Source organism: Pieris napi, chromosome 10 (assembly GCF_905475465.1).
Source record: "Pieris napi chromosome 10, ilPieNapi1.2, whole genome shotgun sequence".
Taxonomy (NCBI): Eukaryota; Metazoa; Arthropoda; class Insecta; order Lepidoptera; family Pieridae; genus Pieris; species Pieris napi.
Window position 1 is genome coordinate 12,382,856 of NC_062243.1, and position 19,956 is coordinate 12,402,811.

The 19,956-nt window shown below is 35.7% G+C and overlaps 1 protein-coding gene across 14 annotated transcripts in view; it reads left to right on the forward strand.

Annotated features, from left to right (window-relative positions):
• Positions 1-18,668, forward strand: part of LOC125053054 (RNA-binding protein Musashi homolog Rbp6) — a 480,872-nt gene extending 462,204 nt beyond the window's left edge. For 10 of the 14 annotated variants that reach the window (XM_047654233.1, XM_047654234.1, XM_047654239.1 and 7 more), the window contains 7 exons: positions 877-961; positions 2,580-2,612; positions 3,245-3,325; positions 10,827-10,892; positions 11,232-11,452; positions 13,870-13,935; positions 14,320-18,668. In XM_047654233.1, the coding sequence (XP_047510189.1) occupies positions 877-961; positions 2,580-2,612; positions 3,245-3,325; positions 10,827-10,892; positions 11,232-11,452; positions 13,870-13,911 (528 nt within the window). In that variant the 3' untranslated portion in view covers positions 13,912-13,935; positions 14,320-18,668. Of the gene's footprint in view, positions 1-876; positions 962-2,579; positions 2,613-3,244; positions 3,326-6,401; positions 6,929-10,826; positions 10,893-11,231; positions 11,453-13,869; positions 13,936-14,319 lie in introns of those variants that run through there. The other 4 variants (XM_047654236.1, XM_047654235.1, XM_047654237.1 and 1 more) reach the window with 4 other exon arrangements.
• The last annotated feature ends 1,288 nt before the right edge of the window (positions 18,669-19,956 follow it).

A 19,956-nucleotide genomic window follows, 5' to 3' on the forward strand; every position in this document is an offset into this window, starting at 1 on the left:
GGAAGGGACCCATAGCCTTCGTTAAAATTGCTTAATGAAACGATTAAGGCTTGGGTTTTAATACAGACAATTACAAGTGCTGGCTACATAACATTGTATACAGTACCAATAATATAAAATATAAAACTACGATATAAAATTCGAAATAAAGTATTGTTTTTATTATTGTTAGGAAATACATTCATATTGTGATTTCTTTTAAGTGGTTCAAGATTAAGTAGGGCTGCTGTATAAATTAAATTCACAAACTACTGTTTAATAATAACAATACTGAGATGTTCGGTTTTTTGTTGTATGAATAAAATAGCTACTATAATTAGTTTTTATGAATAAATAAATAAAAGTTAAACGAAACACTCGTTATAAGTACCTGTATATAAAACAAGTTCAACCCCGTCCTCAATGTATACAAAATTCAAAGGAAACAAATTCAGAATAAACAATTATTTCTGCCGCCTTAATACCGTATTCTTCTGTGTGATAAGTATAATAAGCTACTTGACTTGGTAAAGCATATTAAAATTCAATTTGAGACTCCAGCCATGAAGCATAACGGATTGTCAACCGATTCCGGCCCTCTTTTCTTACATAATTCTGCAACTCATTCTGTAATGATATTTGTTCAGGACTGTCGAGAACGATTTTAATATTAAACACTTCATTAATATTTAAATTTAAATTGTTTTATCAGAAGGTTACAGGGCAGATATTTCTAAGAGGTATAAACATGACGAGATATTGAACAATCTTGCAAAAAAGATTTTTTTTTTAAATTAATGTATAGTTCACGTAAACTTACTTGGTTATCTCTGCGATTATAATGAATATATTTAGATAAGTCTCAAAAACAAAATAAATAAAAACTTTTTGTTTCAGGTGGAATGCAAAAAGGCACAACCGAAAGAAGTAATGCTGCCAGCGAATTTGGCGAAGACGAGAGCTGCAGGACGCGGGGCCTACGGTGAGTTGCTAAGTAGCGCAGTGGCTGCTGGTGGCGTACGATATGCTCCTTATCCTGTTCATGCGCCGGCGCAAATCCTCGTCACCGGCGCCGGTTTAGGTGCAAGTTCTAGCGCCCACGCAGCTATGTATCGGCGCGCACTCGCTGCCCTACGACCGACTCCTAGACCACACCGTCCCACCATGACTCCTCTTACCATGACACCACTCGCTTACTCCGTCTCTGAACTTTTAGGTGCTCATGCACTGGATATGCCCACCATCTACTCTCCTCTTACGTCAACACTCCCTACACCTCTTCCTCTCTGATCCACAATTCTCTTTCAACAACAGCCGCATCACTTCTAACCTAACACCCTGAAATAATTTCCGTGCAATCTTCCCCTAATTTTCATACATTCCATAACTATCCCCTTGAATGTTAAGTACATTAATAATACGAAGTGTCTTATTTTTAGTAATGCAACTAGACGATTCAGTTAGATAGCAGATTTTTGACATATTATGTATTATGTACAGAGAGAATTTAGACGAGTCATAGTCAGCTAATGTAATTTTATACAGACAAAATTTTTATTAAAACGTAGAGAAAGGAACGCGAACAATTTTACGTAGGGAGAAAGAATGAAACTATTTTTCTACCAGGTTTGTAGGTGCTTTAATCTCATTTGATTTACGAATAGCTAGATAAAATAGAACTGAGCCTGGTTTTTCCTGATTTCCGAGTAGCTTTTCGTAGGGAAAATTAAATAAGAGCCCGTCGGTTCTGCTGAGTCTTGCCAGTTTTGCTACATTTCCATCCATATAATACAACTCAATCACTTTAGAAGTTTAGTTACATTATCGGTTGCGGCTAAATTGATGAGATGTTTTGAAATGATATTTTCGTAAATAATATTTATATTCCTTAGAGTTTTTCTATGCTAGCTTTACATCTTGATGTCGGCTTTTCAAAAATGTTAACATTGGAAACAGAGAGGTATTTGTGAACAGTCGATGTTGAAACGAGTTTTGTGAATTGAATAGTTTTTTTAATTATATTAGGTTTGAAAAGGTAGTTTACTTTCAGTTGTACTTAGGTAATAGTAATCTTCAACTTATTAATATATTTTCTGTTATATATTTATAATATGTTTATTGTTTCCTATTAGATTTTATTTAGTTTGTATTTTCCTCTAATTTTCATTGTATAACAGGAGAATTGTGTTATCAAAATGTATCGAGTGTAGTACATTTACTAATAGTATTAATGATTGTATTAACTTAATATGTAGAGTCTTTAATACTTAAATATAGATTAATAAATATCATTTCTTGAATATTTAAAAAAGTCTGTTTGTTTAACATGTTTAGTATTAGACTAACATATAGAATAGTTAAGCGTTTTTGAAGATATAATAATCATATATGGTGGTAGAAACTAACATACCCCATGTCATAATAGATATATGGATAAGTGTAGAACTATTAGAGTTGTTGTCTTTGCTATATATATGTATATTGATGTTTCTGCAATAACCGCCAAGCAAAATAGTGTCTCATGGCACACTAAAATATAGCAGAAATATATGTAAGGTGTAAGAATCGATCAATTTATGTAAATGTTTTTACATTTCTAGATTTCATGTGGTCATTGGGTGCGCTTCCTGATGGTAAGTTTTATTATTATATTTATATATGTTCACGTAATCACTTCAAATGTTGGTGAAAAACATGATGATAATTTCAATCATGTTTACTAATTGCTTTGACATACTTGCTTTGTACTAATGGGTTGGGGAAATGGATTACCAAAGTGTGAGTGTCCACGAATGATGCATCATGTGGCCTGACAGATACACTATTTTGATTGGCAATATTATGATGGACGATCCGGGTGGATAATTATTCGATGACGTCACCATCAGTCATTTTTGCCAAACGTAGAAAAGCCAATGTGTCGCTTTAAATGTGGTAGAATCATTTAGTAGTAGTTACATAGTTGTATTCAATAGCAGTTTTAGTAAACATGGAATGTCTTTATAGTTTGGGGTCTTAACAATTATAGAGCGAACATTAAACGATGTTTACAAAATAATTTGCTCTGGACAATGTCCAAAGCCGTGCCATACCTTAAAATCCGTTGTCTATTTTAGAAGTAGGCCATTTGGAATTTTTGTTATTTCATTGCCTCGGAAGATCAGATTTTATTACAATCGTTCAACTTATTTTACATATGAAATCTCTTTGATATGTTTTTCTTATTCTTGTGTTTGAGTTTTAACAATGCTTGTTTGTTTGGCAGGTTTTCCCGCAGCATACGCCGCTTATGCGGCCGGACGTAGCTATTCGGGCTATCCTAGCTTCGGGCTGCCATATCCTGCAGGTAATCCCTTGGCGAGCTTGCACCACCAACTGTCCGGCAATCACTACCATCACTTGGCGACACTTCTCCCATACCACCCGCTCGAATTGAGCGGGGTTTACAATGTACACGCCATGCATCTGTGAACTCGCGGCGACACTGCATTCCACTAACAGCTAACGATTCCAAAAGGCACCAGCGCTTTACCCATTGATAACTTTAAAAAACGCATACGCTTTGTGTAATCTATAACTCGGGTGACAATATCCCAACTTCCCATTTCACTAACTCATGCAAAAGTTCGTGTGAACTCCTAACAACTTAACTAACAAGTTAACACCTCCAACAATGACTGAGCCATCTAGATAAATCTGCCACGCCGTCAATTATAAAACGTCCAACTTTTGAGATATACTATTTATATTTCATCGAAATATTGTCGCGACAATCCGGCCAAGCGTACGACCGAATGTTTACATGCGATTTTCTCTAACGATTCTCAAATGGTAAGCGCTGTACAAATACTAAAACGCGAATACCGCAAAATTCTTTGTGTGACCGTTTGCTCTTTTACCCTTAGTGGAAAAATTTTCAACTATTCTTTTAGTTATACAAGTTTGGGCTGGAAAAATAAGAGTTAGGAAACGAAGTCCCTTTTTGGGTAACTTTCGGTGAATGTCTGGCGGAATACTTATTTATGTATTTTTATAAAATGCGAGTGTATTTTCAACGCGAAACGAGGCGTTAATTTTTCAGTCAGTATTATTCTTACGGATTAGGGTTATTTTCGTAATGGAAAACTAACGAAACAGTAGGTTGCGTCAGTTGCTGCCTAATCGACAATACGCGATGCGGAGAGCAGCTGCACAAATACTACTAGTGTTTATCAAAACTACGTGCCCGTGCTTGCGCGGACTTCGTTAACAATATACGTATATTTCCATTTCCATTCGTAAATATATGACGTAAATGTTAGTTGATCTTTTCATCGTTATTCAATTATCGATGTTATCGGAAGTCGGGCTAATACTATTTGCATTTTTCATTTGTATTATACACAGCAATTTGCTCCGCATTAACTTTTATGTTTCCATTTAACAGCACGCGAGATAGATTATAGCAGGTTATGATAAACCAATAAAGGCGGCTATCGTTTTATGTGTTTTTTCGATGCAATGAAAATTCACAAGCGTGGACGTCGACGGTTAAAATCACAGCAAATTATATTAAACCGTAAATCCAAGTGTTTCATAAACGGTTTTACACGTTTAGTGTGTGTTTAAGTTCTACCACAGTACTACTAACCGTTGATAGTCTTAAGTTTGAAGATTAACTTACACTACAAATTATATAAAATACTAGTTACAAAGATAAATAAAAATTCAAGTCAACTTTTAAACTACTGATCCGATTTACGTTATAATTTCACTCGTAGCGTTGATATTTAGAAATTCGTTGCGAGTAAAGCCGCAGGCGAAAGCTAGATAATCATAAATCAATACCGAACCAGAATACAATCGGTGTACCAGCATGTTTAGATATAGTAGGTAATTTTAAAAGTAACATAGTCTTCAAGTAGACAATAGGTGTAGTTAGAATAAAGATTTCTCTTACAATAATAGATAGTTTAATAGAGATACATGTATTCTCTTATTAGCATGTTCTAGTTTAGATATAGGACTTAAAAAGTAACACTGAACACAATTTTTACCTTCAATCGTTTGTTATCAGATGCCATGTGGCCAATTAACATAATCAATTAATTAATAACAAAAGTTTTTGAAATTCAACTTACTGTGAAACATAACACGTGTTTTATGTTTTTACATTACTCTATTTGGGTAGATAAAGGATGATATTTTTTTCATTCAATGGAGAATTGTTTTATCATGATGAAATAATGTTTTAAAACTTACCTCTACGCTATGAATAAAATCCGTTTAAATAAATATACGCAGTAGATCTTTATGAGTAGGAGGAATTGTGTTCAGTATATCGAGTTTATCTAAGTAATAATATAATCAATTTCTTCTCTAGACAGTTAAGATTTTCAAATTCATGTAGTTATAGATATTAATTTCTAAATAACTACTCAGTTTAGAGGATGAATAGGAATCAACCAAAAACATAGATTTTTCTTTCTGTAGCGAAATATCTAGTATTAGTTTAGATATTTTATTTGATGAAAAATACTATAAACGAGCTTGAAAATGTTATTTTAATATCTTAATTATATTCGCATTAATTCTATTGTATAATTAAATGTATATACATTATTGTTTGAAAGTTATTTGTCTATTATATTTTAATATATTTACACTGCTTAAGCGATAATGTTACATTAATGTTGATATTTATTATTGTTGTGTAATATTTTTGGATGCTACTATTTTACGCTACAACACGTATGAAAAATATTAAATTGTTCTGTAATTTTAATAATTATACCATTGGCGTAATGCTTCAAAGGATCTACAATCATAAGCCATCGCTTTATCGCCGCGCCTCGCACTTTGTTTTTCAAAATTAAATTTTGTAAAAAACGGCTTTTGTAATTTCGATCCAATCATATCGCTGTTGTGCGACCGTCCTAATCGCCATCCTCTAAACTAGTCATACTTAAGCGTAAGTTTAATAATAAAGTGTGGCCATAATTAATTCGATTTTTAAGATCAAAAACCTTTATTATCCTCTTAGAATTTGCCGTACGGGTAAATAACTTAATAACCAAAACACGCGGAAAATAACTCATCAATAGCTTCCCCTTTCCTGCATTTTGTGCGTGATGTAGGTTTGGCCTAATACGAAAAATACGTAGTCATTATGTGCGTGCTAGTAATTTAAATAACCCAAGTAGTAATCAGGAGCGATTTAAGTTCCTCCATAAACATTCGATGAGTGGAACCGTGGGATGTTCAACATTCTCTATACTTTTGTTTTGTAATACTCTAAACAGCTCTCGTAATTTGAGAACGTAAACTCGACGTAACGAAGCTACTTTTTGACATACTTTCAGTTTAGTTTTAATTTGAGCGCCGCGGTTCTGCCCGAGTCCTTTTTAGTTCCGCGGGGTTTGTAGCTTTTTATTTTGTCGCAGGTGTAGTGGGAGTTATACCGGCGGAAAGTCGTCTGTTGGTCGGTGTGGAGTATGTAAATCCTAACGGGCTCGCTCAAGGCTCATAGGTTCTGCGATGGACGACACGCAACGACCACTACGCTTCACGACTTACGTTATTGAACATCCGTTACGGCTCCCGGAAACTCGTTGCGTTACAACTTTGAATTTAAATTTCGAATCCGACGCCATCTTTGAAACGTAGCTATGGAATGCAATGTCGCTAGCTGTAAATCAATAATTCACGCGATTTCGCAGATGTTTTTACCCGACTAGGCTCGCCCCTATAGCTCGAATTAAATAAGCGGTATCCCTCAGGAAGTAATCCAATGTTATTCAATTACTTAGGTATCGATATTGCACAATTTTTATAATTAAATTGTAATCGTGTCAACGTATTAATTAAGTCAAAACATTGTTCTTACTATTTCGACATATCCTCTATATTAATTTTAAGAACTTATTGTGAAGCCGCTATATTTTAAAAAATAAAGGAATTTGCCAATGTATATGCAAATGTCTTGTCTTACTGTCCAATTTATTTTAACCAACACAGAGTGGCTAGAAGAGATAGTGTTAAGTGGATAGAACGTTAAAACTGTGACATTTAAGAAATGTTTTATTGCGTATACTTAAACAAGAGTAATGAGTATAAAATAAGAAGGTTAGTTGTTATATCTACATAGACTCCTGTCCCTGAAGAGGCATGTGAGACCGCGAGAACGCAGCCGCATCTTCGAGATTCCTCGCATTCAACACGCTCGCCCTCAGAATGCAGCCCGCGAACCAAACATAACTACTTTACATAGTTTCTTGTTTTTACACTTGCGTTGTCACCAAGGAACCCGATAAACTCGTAAACAAGCCGAATTATGTAACGAACTCTAGGGGAAGTTAAAATTAGGAGCGGAACAGAAGGCGGTTTAATTAAAAAAATAATGGTTCAGCCAGTGTGGGTCTGTACTTTGCGAAAAATCACTGAATGTTTATTAACGGAAACATATTTTTAGTCTTATTACAAATTCGACTTCGAAGTTTACTTTTTTTTTTCAAATTCAGAATATTTGCGCTGTGCAATAAAATCTCTTCTATGCCATTTTAAATGTAAATAGAAAATCGAAATCCTGCTATCCTTTAAGTCTACGATAGGGTATACGATAAACGCAAAAGTGTAGTGATCCAAGAAACTGCTGGTGAATGGAGAGTGCCGTCCACGACAATTATAGGGCGAGTAATATTTTCACCATCTTCGTTTGATAAAGTTTAACGATAGACTAGAGTAGGCAACATTTGTGCGTAAAGTGTGAACAGTATTAGACCAGGATTGAAATAAAAATGTAAATTAGAACAGCTTAGCCGATAATTTTAGTACTCTAGTATTAGAGCGTGAAATTCTGTAAAAAAATTGTAGACAGACAATTAATTATATTTAGCGGATTTCCTGAATAGTATAGAATAGAGGTTTAAGTCGCGGCAGGCAATTTCCTTCTAAAGTAGAGCTTACGATTAGCGTTAATAACAGAGATTTCTGGAGGAATTGTACGACGCTTAACATATAGTATGTAGAAGTATACAAAATATTGGTGGTGCAAACTCATTTAAAATGGTAGTGATAATTAGATCTAAGCTAGAATAGTTATATTTTCTATAATTGTGCATTAGGCATACGTAATAATAGGCTGCAATTCTATTTATATTGTATCAACTAAGTTTAGAATAAGTAGTATAATTTTGTAATCAATAATAGAATAGAAATATTGATAACTCTCCGTAGTTTAAATGTAGAAAATGGCGGCATTTCCGCGTTTTAATGATGGGTAGAACTGTTTTTATACGTAGAAATTTTTTGAAAGTTTTGCCTTAATTAATGTGTGACTAATTCCGCTTCTAAATTGTGGCTTTACGTGTTTAATCTATGACTGAACCATTGACTAAAAATAAGCTACTAACGATAAATCCAGTGAGAAATATTCGCAACCGAAACACGCTTCAGTATCATCTCAGTGAGGGAAGTTATTGATGGCACCTATTAAATATACGTTTTCTATACGCAGGGGCAGAACTCACGTAAAAGCTAAAATAATACATTTCAATCTCGAAGTGAGAAATGAAGTATGAGTATTACGCCGATGAGATATGTGACTCTACAACTTTTGAATACGTAAATAATGTTTCCCTCCAAAACGTTGTAAATATCGTGTTTGCATGCTATTTCATCTTGTTATTTATTTACGCTACTAACAATTTATATCGGAGTATTTTGATTACGTTTTACATGTTTTAATAGTGATTTGCGTCGGCTTAACACCAATGACTTTTGTTTAACTTATTAATAAACTGTAAGTCGAGTTTTATGTAGGTTTAAATATTATAAATCGGTAATAATTGCAAATAAATTTTTTCCAACGTTTAATTGTTGGCCTAGTGGCTTCAGCGTGCGACTCTCATCCTGAGGTTATAGGTTCGATCCCCGGCTGTGCACCAATGGACTTTCTTGCTATCTGCGCATTTATCATTCACTCGAACGGTCCAAAAGAACATCGTGAGTAAACTGGCTTGCCATAGACCCAAAATTTTGACGTCTTGTCAGGTATAGGAGACAAATGATCATGAAAAGATACAGAAATCTGAGGCCCAGACTTCAAAAGGTTATAGAGCCACTGATTTTATTTTATATTCTTCACAGTAATTCAGTTTTACAACTTATAAATTCAAAATTTATCCTTGAGTTCCTTTCAATTTCTTAAATTTATGGCTTTACATTAATTCTGAACACAAACTATCCTAACTTTAAATCCATATAACTCGCAATGTGATTAAGTATATTACCCTTACACGCGAACTTATATAATATAAGCCCGGATAGAATAACTTTGTACGCCAAAATATGAACCGATAAGGAATCGCTAGATTGATCGAACTCCAAATAAAGGGCGTGCGTAAAACGTTCAGCATCTTTCCTTGAGTTTTCCTCCGAACGCCTTGTGAATATTTTGCACGGCCATCCCACTTGTGAAGAAGAATTATTAAGTTTCTCCGAACTTCGCAATTATGAAAGTTCGAATAGCTCGCAAGACGGCCTCAGAATTTATAGATGAATGTGTGCTTCCCGAGAGGTGAGAGGCTTACTTGGGGTGCGAATCACCCCGTACCTCAATAAAGTCCTTACGAGTTCTCACCTAAGCCAATAAAACTGGAAATGGGCGCTGTTATCTTAAAAGTTCGTTTCCAATTTTAGGCCCTTATCAATCTTAATCGAATGCCTCCAATTTCTGGTTTATCACTGCGTTTACAGGTGTAATTAAATTATTTTGGGGGTACAGTTAATGTCAAAGATTTTTACTGTAACTAAACGTGTAATGTGGATTTCATAAGTAAACAACAAGACACTCAAGTAAATGGAACCAATAAAGATGTATCTGAAGTAAATAATACTTGACACGTAAAGTTACTTGAACCCCACATGATTCCAATTTTACGTTAACATGATGTATATAACGAGCTATTATATACATAAATCACTTAGAAAAAATACATTTAGCTTCCCTTCCAAGTTATTTTATAATAGCGTAATTTTCCCAAAGCAACTTTTAAAATAAATAACCATTATTAAAATGTGTCAGCATTTTAGCGATGATCGCGTCCGAGCGCCGGCGATCGAGCCCGCTGTCCGACTGGCCGCTACCCCATCCATCATTCATCCTCCATTACTTATATTGTGCTTTTTTGCAAAGTCACTCACAGGCCGGTAATCACCTGGTGCAGAACGGGCCTCCATTTTTCACACTAAATCATAACTCGCACATCTGACAAAATAAAATTTGTCCTACAAGCCAATATTGCTAATGGTAAACGTATGAGTCGACATAAATCGTAGCACCTTTTCAACGTAAGTGAGTAAGTTGCAACAATGGATGTTTATTGTACGTGGAAAACGGTAAATAAATAAGCAAATGACGCGATAAGACGGTACGGGCGCAAAGCAACGGAGGCAGCGTGGAGCATTGCTACGTGCATGGTATGCTAATGTACCTATTCAATAAGCAGACCGCGGTACCAGCGAGAACTCACGTCAGATAATTTACTGGATATCTTGTAAAAGTTTTTTCTGCTTCTGTGATTTATATGCGCGAAACTTCGACCTCCCTTTTTTCATTTGAATGCACGTGAAATACTTACAATATTTTTATGCTGACATAGTCTTACCGTGGGGATTGTGTTCGCCTTAAATGGCTAAATTATTCATGCATTTACGCGTACTTCCGGTGTAGAATTGTTACGGATTACGTTGACACTCGATGCGGTAATTTAGGATTAGGCTTGTATAGGAGATGGTTCAGTCATAGAATGTGTGTAACATGAGTATGTGCTCAGGCCAGAGTGTGCGAACCATGTGTATGTTTGCAGTGGACCTGACGAACGGCCAACTCACACCGAATAACAACACACCGCTGCTCGCGCAGGCTCTCTCAGGTGAGGCCTCCACCACATTCATACATAACATTCCTAACACCAACCATCCCTAATTCCTTACAGAACTACTATTGATATGATGTACTGTGGTTTCTATTCTGGCCTAAGTTGATTTGTTTATTTAATTCGTTACTAAAATGTTAATTGTTTTAATTTTATGTTTCATTTTTTATTCGGTACACAAAATAATACGTAATATTATAATTTATTATTTTCATGTAATTGTCGGATTCCGGACAAAAAGTCAATAAATTCGACTTTACAAAGAACTTTATAAGCGAAGTTTATATTTATAGCAAAACGTAGCGATCACTAATAGATTAGTATTTTATTTCGCAGTAATGAACAACTACCAGGCGGCAGCAGCAGGCTTTGGGCCTCCAGCGTCACCTCACACGGCCGGAGGACGGGCAGGATTTCCAACTGCTAGTTCGCCAGGACCAGCGCTAGACGTCTACGGATCTGCAGCAGACAGCGTCGGATACGTACAAGCAGCGAGTCCCCAGCCCTCTGGATTCCCAGCCATCGCTGTGAGCCGTGCACCCCTTAATTACACCCCGGTAAGATCACCTCAAAACATATGAAACTTTGTGAATATGTACCAACTATAATATAAAAGTTAGGAAAGAATAAAAAGCTTCATTCTTATTTTATCCGTGATAAATGGGATAAAGTTATTAACTTTCGATTACAACTTTTTTCATTTATAACGTCATGTTCAAAAATGCCTATTTCAGTGAGGTTCAAATAAAAGCAATTCATAAAATTGTCCCGTAAAGTTTGAACTGTCACAAAATTCAAATTAATGTTTGTTGTGTTTTGTTTTTCTTTTTGAACTTTTGATTTCTATTGAGAGATTTTCAGATCTTCTTTAATTACACAGATACCGTATTCTCATTAATAATAATAATAATAATTTATTTTTTGCAAGAATATGGTACAAAATGTTAAGGTGATACAATCATAAATCGTTCGCATATTCTGCCACACACGATGGCGCGCAAATTTGTCTTAAAGTATTTCACATTATTATTCAAAGTCAATTCTTATATTATCTAGTCTATTATATTATATACATTACATCATTAGCTTTTTATCATCAATTACGGTGTTTCATGCAAATAATCATTTATTGAATAGTACATTTTTTCTAAAAGTTATTCACTAAGTCGCTTTTTAAAGAATCTAGACGGAAGATCTTTTAATTCTTTTGGTAATTTATTGTAGACTTTAATTGCCATACAAAAGCTGTTTTTCCGAAACAGTTCCAGATTGATTTTTGGCTCAGCCAATTTCATCCCATGTCTACTTCTTACTTCAGCTTCTACATTCGACTTAAAAATATGTATGTTTCTGTGTACGAATAAGGATATCTCTAAAATATAAATACATGGAAGAGATAAAATTTTGAGCTTCTTAAATAAAGGTCTAATACATTTCTTTTGAGCCTTAAATACCCTATTTACTTCGACTGAATTTCCCCAAATTATAATTCCATATCTAAGTATAGATGAAACATATGCATGATAAGCAGCTAATACCGTAGCATGATTAACAGTTTCCTTTAGTCGTCATTAAAGAATAAATGTCGATTTAAACTATTATTTTAAATACACGTAAGTCGACAGAGCATTTGGGAGAGGCGACAGGCTTCGCAGACGCAATTAACAGCCGTTGACACTGAAATTTTAGCAAGACGTTCCAATCTCATTAGGAAACCGATCTTCCTTGTCGCTCTTAAGGCATAATCACCATAAGTTAGCGAGGCAGTGAAGCGTGAGAGATGTGATTATAAAGTGTTCCGAAATATGAGCATGCGAGCGACGGCGGCGGCAATCTGCGCGGTGCAATGCCGCGGGTAACGGCTTTTTAAAACTGCGACCGCGCTCCATAACTGCTTCCAAGCGACGCCATCAGTCTTCATTGCTTGTCGCCGCCAACACCGCGAGCGCTGAGATCTTAACTCTTCACGTCCTATCTTAAGACATTTTTCAAAACGTTCTAAAGCTTCCATTCGTTTGCATAATGCGAACGTTTACGTAAAAAATTTATTCGATATCTAAATATATAAAACAAAGTCGTGTTAGTTTCACCACTTATAACTCAAGATCGGCTGGACCGATTTTAGTTATCTCTTTTTTGGTGGATTCTTCTCCACTCCGAATAGCAGAATAAAATATCGGATTAGTTATCGAATAACAATAGATTGATAAATTAATTTTACGAATTCAAACAGCATGTAGTGCCATCTGTTGACGAAATAAGAAAGTCAAAGTCCATCAAATAGGTCACGAATTGGAGCGATAGCAAACCTCTAATACCAACGAAATAAAACATTTTTGTATTTGCAAAAAAAGTTGTATTAATGTTATTACCTAAATGAAATCCTAAATTAAGTTTAACTAAAGTTAACACGATATTATTAGACTGTTAGGCGGAACAAAGTCCGCCGGGTCAGCTAGTTTAAAATATAACTAGAGAATAGAGTTTTGAATGGCTTAATAGACGTGCTATGTAGGCCGCGGCACATGTGGTGTTCGGGTGTAAAATGGTCTTATTAGATACCGGGAATGCCCCCACGGGCAATAACCATAAATCAAGGAGAACAAGCGGTGTAATTACCATTGCCGAGCGGTCGCGCCGTTCTAACTCATCGCTGTTTTTATTTTGTTAGCCACTGAATCCACTACGGCTCTATCGACTGTGGACACCAAACTGAATACCTTTAAATCTGCCCCCGGAGAGGTTAACAACCAATCGATCGTTTTATGCTCCCATTCAATTACGTTATCCAAACTCCCCATTCGTGAATGAAGGGAAATTAAAATGGAAAAGTGTTTCACGGGAACATTGCTGTTTTTAACTTTGTTTATAATTAAAAACTACCGCTGCTGTGTTATATTTTAAGCTCGATTCTGTTAATATAAATTTTCATTTTAGAAATCAATGAATGTTAAGACTATTGTGTACATTACAGGGACCGCTGATTCCTGCGGCCTTCACCAACGGATACCATTGAAAGCGCAAAAGCACAAATATTTACGTGAGTATTTTTAATGTATCTCGTTGTGCATAATTAAAACGTCGTTAGGCGGAATAGCCTTTTAAAAGAACGAGCGTATGTAATTGTTGCAAATATGAGCACTCTAGTGCTAATACTCGTTTTCACAAACTGAGAATTAAGTCTAAAAGCACAGCGTTTATGTATTAAAATATGCAATAGTTAAAATTGCTTACATACACGTGTACGTACTTTTAGCTTTTATTCTAACGTGAAAGAAGTTGAGTTTCATACTGAGAAAACATTTAGTTTCCTCTTTTACAAACTTTATCTTGCTTTTTAAATTCTACATGTTAAGGAATTAGTTGAAACTTTGGTTAATTAGTATGTCCTTTTACTACAAGTTTTAAAATTGTTTGTCCGCAGGTGGCGAGCGGTGTGGCGGCGCGCAGCATGCACATCCAGCATCGCGCCGACTCTGCAACTCCGACCGGTCCACAGCCCGAGTGCTCGCGGCGCCCGCGACGCTTCGCCGCGCGCCGCATCGGCGACGGTGATCCAATCCGTCCGGTCACCGCGCGGACCGATCCCTCGACCGCGGCATCTCAATCTCACACAGATCCCACCCCCTCTCTTCTCCCCAAAATCACCCCCCAACCCCCTCTATCTCTCTATCTCTCTCCCCTAAAATACCCTATTGTAAATAATCTACTTTTTGTCGTGTGAACGAGACATAGTTTATCGATTAAACAGGTATTTTTTCAATCTCGCTTCGACTGTATCGTAGATGTGTTGTCAATAATAAATTACATTTCATAAGCATCTAGACGGTTAAATTGCAGGGAGGTGTATCTTTAATATTTTATTATTCATAGTTAATAACAGTTAAGATAACTTGCATGTCTATCCCTTGACGCGCGAGACTTTTAGTTCGTTAGATAGTGTAACAATTGTTCGGCGCGCGATTCGTGCCTATCCTTCGAATTTGAATTTCGTGCTCTAACATTCTCCGTAGGAAGTTTATAATAACGATTAGATTTTTCAGTGTTAATAGGGTTTCGGGCAGAGTTCGGAGCGCATTATTTTGTAATAGCATTAATGTCTACCCTTCTCCGTATTCCGCGTGAAGAGTCGACTTGGTAGCTAGTGGAATAGGTTTGTTTGGTAAAGGCCTGGCGGAGCGCCCGGCTCCGGCCGGAGACAATAAGACGGCTTGCGCCCGCGCAGCCGCCGCCATCCTCGCTCGTCCACCGACACATATTTTATTCTATTTTTAATAAAAATTCAAATATTAAAGTAATAACTATACTACTATATTGCGCATATTTTATCTATAAATGTAATTATTTTTGCCTAATTCGAATTGTATAAAACCACCTCTTTGCATCGATGTATTGTTTTCTAGCTAAAGTTTCTCGGTTACTTCCCTATAAGACTACGATAGACATTCGTATACATACTTTCTTATATTATGTATTATGATATAAATTTTTATCCTAAGGATAACATCATCATGTTTACGATTACATAAGGGAGTTTGAGAAACTAAGTCGAAACATTTCGATATATTCTCTCATCATATTAAGATAATAATTCGTTTCTATCTTGTACCTTTGAATGTAGGCATTGTAATTATAATATACGATTTTGTGCATTACGTAATTAATATCCATTGTTTCTTACCATTGTATTAATTAACTTAAATTTAAGACCACTGTTGAAAAATATTCACGCCTCCACTAGGCCGTGGAGTCACAACGTACTTAGATCTATTTCAAGTTTTAATTAAAATAATTATAAAACAGTAAATAATAAATTTTCATACATAAAATGCATTATAGTTTCACAGGTTAAATACCAATACAACAGGTAATGATCAAAGTTGAGGTAATAGAGTAAAATATGAAGTCAATTCATTAATACATATTCGTTAGGTACTGAGACATTTGATGACGACTTTGTCTAATCCACTATAGGATGCCGAACGCAGCGTATTCGTAGCACCCATGTAGCGCATTCGCGTAGATCGTCTACGCGCTACGTAGCCGTTCGTGCGTTCATTACACATGCACATGTGATTGCAACCATTCGTTATTTACTATTATTACTCATTACATCAATTACATTAATATTATAAATTTAGATATTAAATTTTAGGTAATAATAATGAACAATCTTTTAAATGCTATTATTATATAAATACGTTATAAATATAAATGTTTCCTGTTACAAAATATTGAAAATGATACGAAATTAATCAATATTCTTTTTAAAGGTAATTTATTATTATTACTTATGGGTACGTAGTTAATTGAATAAAGGAATGTTACAAACTGAGCGCGCTCGCCGCGTTCGCTTCGCGTTTTATTTGCATGACATTGTTCGCTATTCTCGGACGACTGGATCGGCTCGGAGCTCGCAGTCCGCTCAAACGCGTCGCACAGTCACCGGCGCGTGCGTCGGTGCCGTGCTGCACTGGAAACGCGACCGCGATTATGTTGTTAAACGTTAGCTAGGAAATTGATAATTAAAACGAAGGTGTGAGTCTATCATAAGACCGGAGAACGATATCATACCTAACAAATTAACGTAAACATTTGTTTTATATTTACGGTGTTGTAGGTATTTAAGACATTTTTTCTTAGAATATTTAATTATTATGAAATGTTATATTGTTAGGCCCGGGCCGGCGGCGGGGCGATGCGCGCGCTCCGTTCCGCCGTCGGCTTTTCATTCACATTTACATCCTCACTATAATTATATTTTCTTACCGACCTTTTTAATGTAGGAGAAGCGTACAGGGCCGCTTATCCCCGTGCGAGATCGAGTACAAACATACTTAATTATTATAGTGAGTGAGTTCGTTTCGCCCGTTCGTGAGAAGCCATCGGTTCGCCGCGATTGCACGAGACGGTTAAGACAAAATAATACTATTGTATATACATAGATAGCCGCATGTAAAAAGACTTAGTCAATACCATCTGATCGATATTATTAGACTCATTCGAGCCGCAATCAGGATTAGCTTGACAAAGATATTAGTTTCATTATTTTTATGATTATTTCGTTAAGTTTTTGTAAGTTAGAGGTTAGATCGGACACAGGTCATAATATTATTTTGTCGTCGTTACGTTATATGTAATGAGGTTTAGAGAAAGTTAAAGTCGGGATGTGCGTAAGCAATAAATGATGATAATATTATGACCAGTGTAGAGAGCTACATTGACGCAGTTCGGCTTGCGAGTAATCTTTTGTCACAAACATGAAATCCACAACAGAACCTTCTGGAAGTATTAATGACGTCACAGTCGATAAAGCATTACTCCCAAACCCAACAACGACCACTTCCTCTCGCTTTTAACATTCGCGTTAGTTGATTTATTTCAGTCACAGTTTTTAGAGATGTGTTCTATATCAAAGACTACGTAATAATTAATAAGCGAGATCTCAAATTAATTTTAAAAATTCTTTATGTGATTCTAATATCGTATAATATCCATCTATATATAAAATTAAATTAACTAAAAAGATAATTTATTATATTTTGTATAATAACTTTCTACATTAATTTACACTACTTATATTGTTATTAAAGATAATAATTAATTTTAAAGGAATAAAGTGACAGACTGGTAATGTTCGTAGAGTCGCCGTGGCGGCCTTAGATCAGTAGCTTTGCATACTCGGCAACGGCCAACTTAATGATTCAAGGACCAAAAAGTTTAAAAATTAATTCGCGTAGAACCGGACGCACATTGGCTCCACACGAACTGATACACACTGTTCGATATCATTGCAGCAACAGAGCGTGTCTGTGAGAATTGCGTTTGAGAATCAAGAGTGGGCTTAGGGCATAACGGCTGCCTCTGTGACGTCATGGACGTTTCTGTACACCCTTTTACGATCGCTTCACATAAATTAAATTTCTTATTGTAGCTCTAATAGTTCTTAATTCTTACGATACTTATCTTTGTAATGATAAAAATATGGCAATATTTATCAATAAGGCTACTGTAGTTTTGTCAATTTCATACATCGCATCTTTTTGTATTAATAGATTATGACGGTATAATTTGGACGAGAAGCTACGGGTAGTGTGACGTCACGGGCGGTGCCGCTATGGCCGGCGCTCGCGAATACAACCCCGGCACCCCTCCCCGCCCCGCGCAACGCCGCCCGCTTCGTTTCGTTCTCGCGGTTACTTCTCGATTACGTGCTTCGCGTGCTGACTGATTTTCTATAGCAATAAAAATCAATTACCTAAGATTTTACATTAAAGTAAATTTGGATTTATATACGTTCGAATTTGGTGTCATGTACATTTAAATTAGGAAAGAAGTTAATGATAGGCGGACGGGCCGCGCATTCGCCGCGGTCCCGATGCGGTATTTTCGTCATTTCTTCGTGTATAGTATGTTACAATGAATCTGTATACAATATGGATATAAATCGTATGATGAATAAATTAGTTTTTATGGCATCTCTTTATTAATAATATCAGAGATTTTGTAAAAGCGGTGGGAACGACCACCACCCGATTTCGTGCACCTGTGCACTTTAACTTATTGGAATATAACATTATAATAACGTAATACTACGTACTATGAGATATATAATCATACAGCCTTACGGGGCGCGCGTGTATGGCGATGTATGTATACACATTGTGCAATGTACATATACCTATTATAATACAATGATTTAAGACAAGGTTCACATCGTGCCGTGTGTATGTGGTAATAATAAATATAATATGGACATTGTTCAAACAATAACCAGTTGTTTTATTTATTCATCCGCTACCTTTTCCCGAGACACCCTTTGTGGCCTGCAAAAGACACGACGGGGAAGTGAATTTACAAAAATGATTATACTCTAAATAATGAAACACCAGTTAAAGGAAAACAGATATTGTAAAATGTAGCTTTTTGGCCTGAAAGACAAGACCAGATCATAGATGTAACTGATATACTTAAGAAATTAATGGGATTTGTGAAAAAAAGCATTTTCAAATAATAAAACACCGTCGAGTTCTCCAAGTTCTGTGCAGGTGTTCTGACCATATAATTCTATTAAATAACATTTTACAATGAACTGAAGTAATATGGACATATGACAGGAATTTTGATTTTAAACTTGCTATGCTTGCTACTATGACTAAAATAGCAGATAAAATTCTTCGAATTCTTTAAATAGCTGAAAGGTTCTATCCTGAATGAAAAGATATTAAGTATTGTAACTAATTAGTTTTGATATAAATGTACAGTATTATTCTTATCTTAAAAGATAATTAAATTTTAGGGTAAACCTAAAATAAAAATAAATAAATCAGTGGCCCTACAACCTTTTTAGATCATGGCTTTAGATTTATGTATCTGTTTCATAATCTGTCAATCTAATTGGAGAGTAGGTGATCAGCCTGTGCCGGACACACGTCTTCGAGTTTTTGTGTCTAAGCCAAGCCGGTTTCTTCACGATGATTTTCCTCACCAGTCGAGTGGATGTAAAATGCGCACATAGACAGAAAGTCCATTGGTGTACAGCCGGGGATCAAACCGATGACCTGAGGGATGAGAGTCGCACGCTGAAGCCACTAGGCCAACACTGCAATTTGTTCTTTATTTAAAACTTATCTATTGATCCATGAGGTTATACATATTCCTGCTACTGCTTTACTGTTCATTTTTCTTTAAATGATACAAGTACTGAAACATTTAGTATCAAAAATATTAAAAAACATAGTTTGCCTCTCAAGACAAACATCTCAATTGTAAAAATGGGGATCTATATATTTATTTATAAAAAATATATTTTATATAACTTGATAAATACAATTGATAAATTCCTTTCTCTCTCAGTCTATTAGACAAAAACTGATTCTCGAAAGAAAATCATCACGTTTCCCTGTCCCCAAAAGGCTAACATTTAATTCGCAGTGTAAGGTTATATCCGTCAACGAAATCACCTTTATCCTGAGTAACCCACGTTCGTGCTTACTAGAGAAAGTAACATCATCTTATATGTTACGTGACGCTATTTAAAGGAAGGCAGCAATTTACCGTC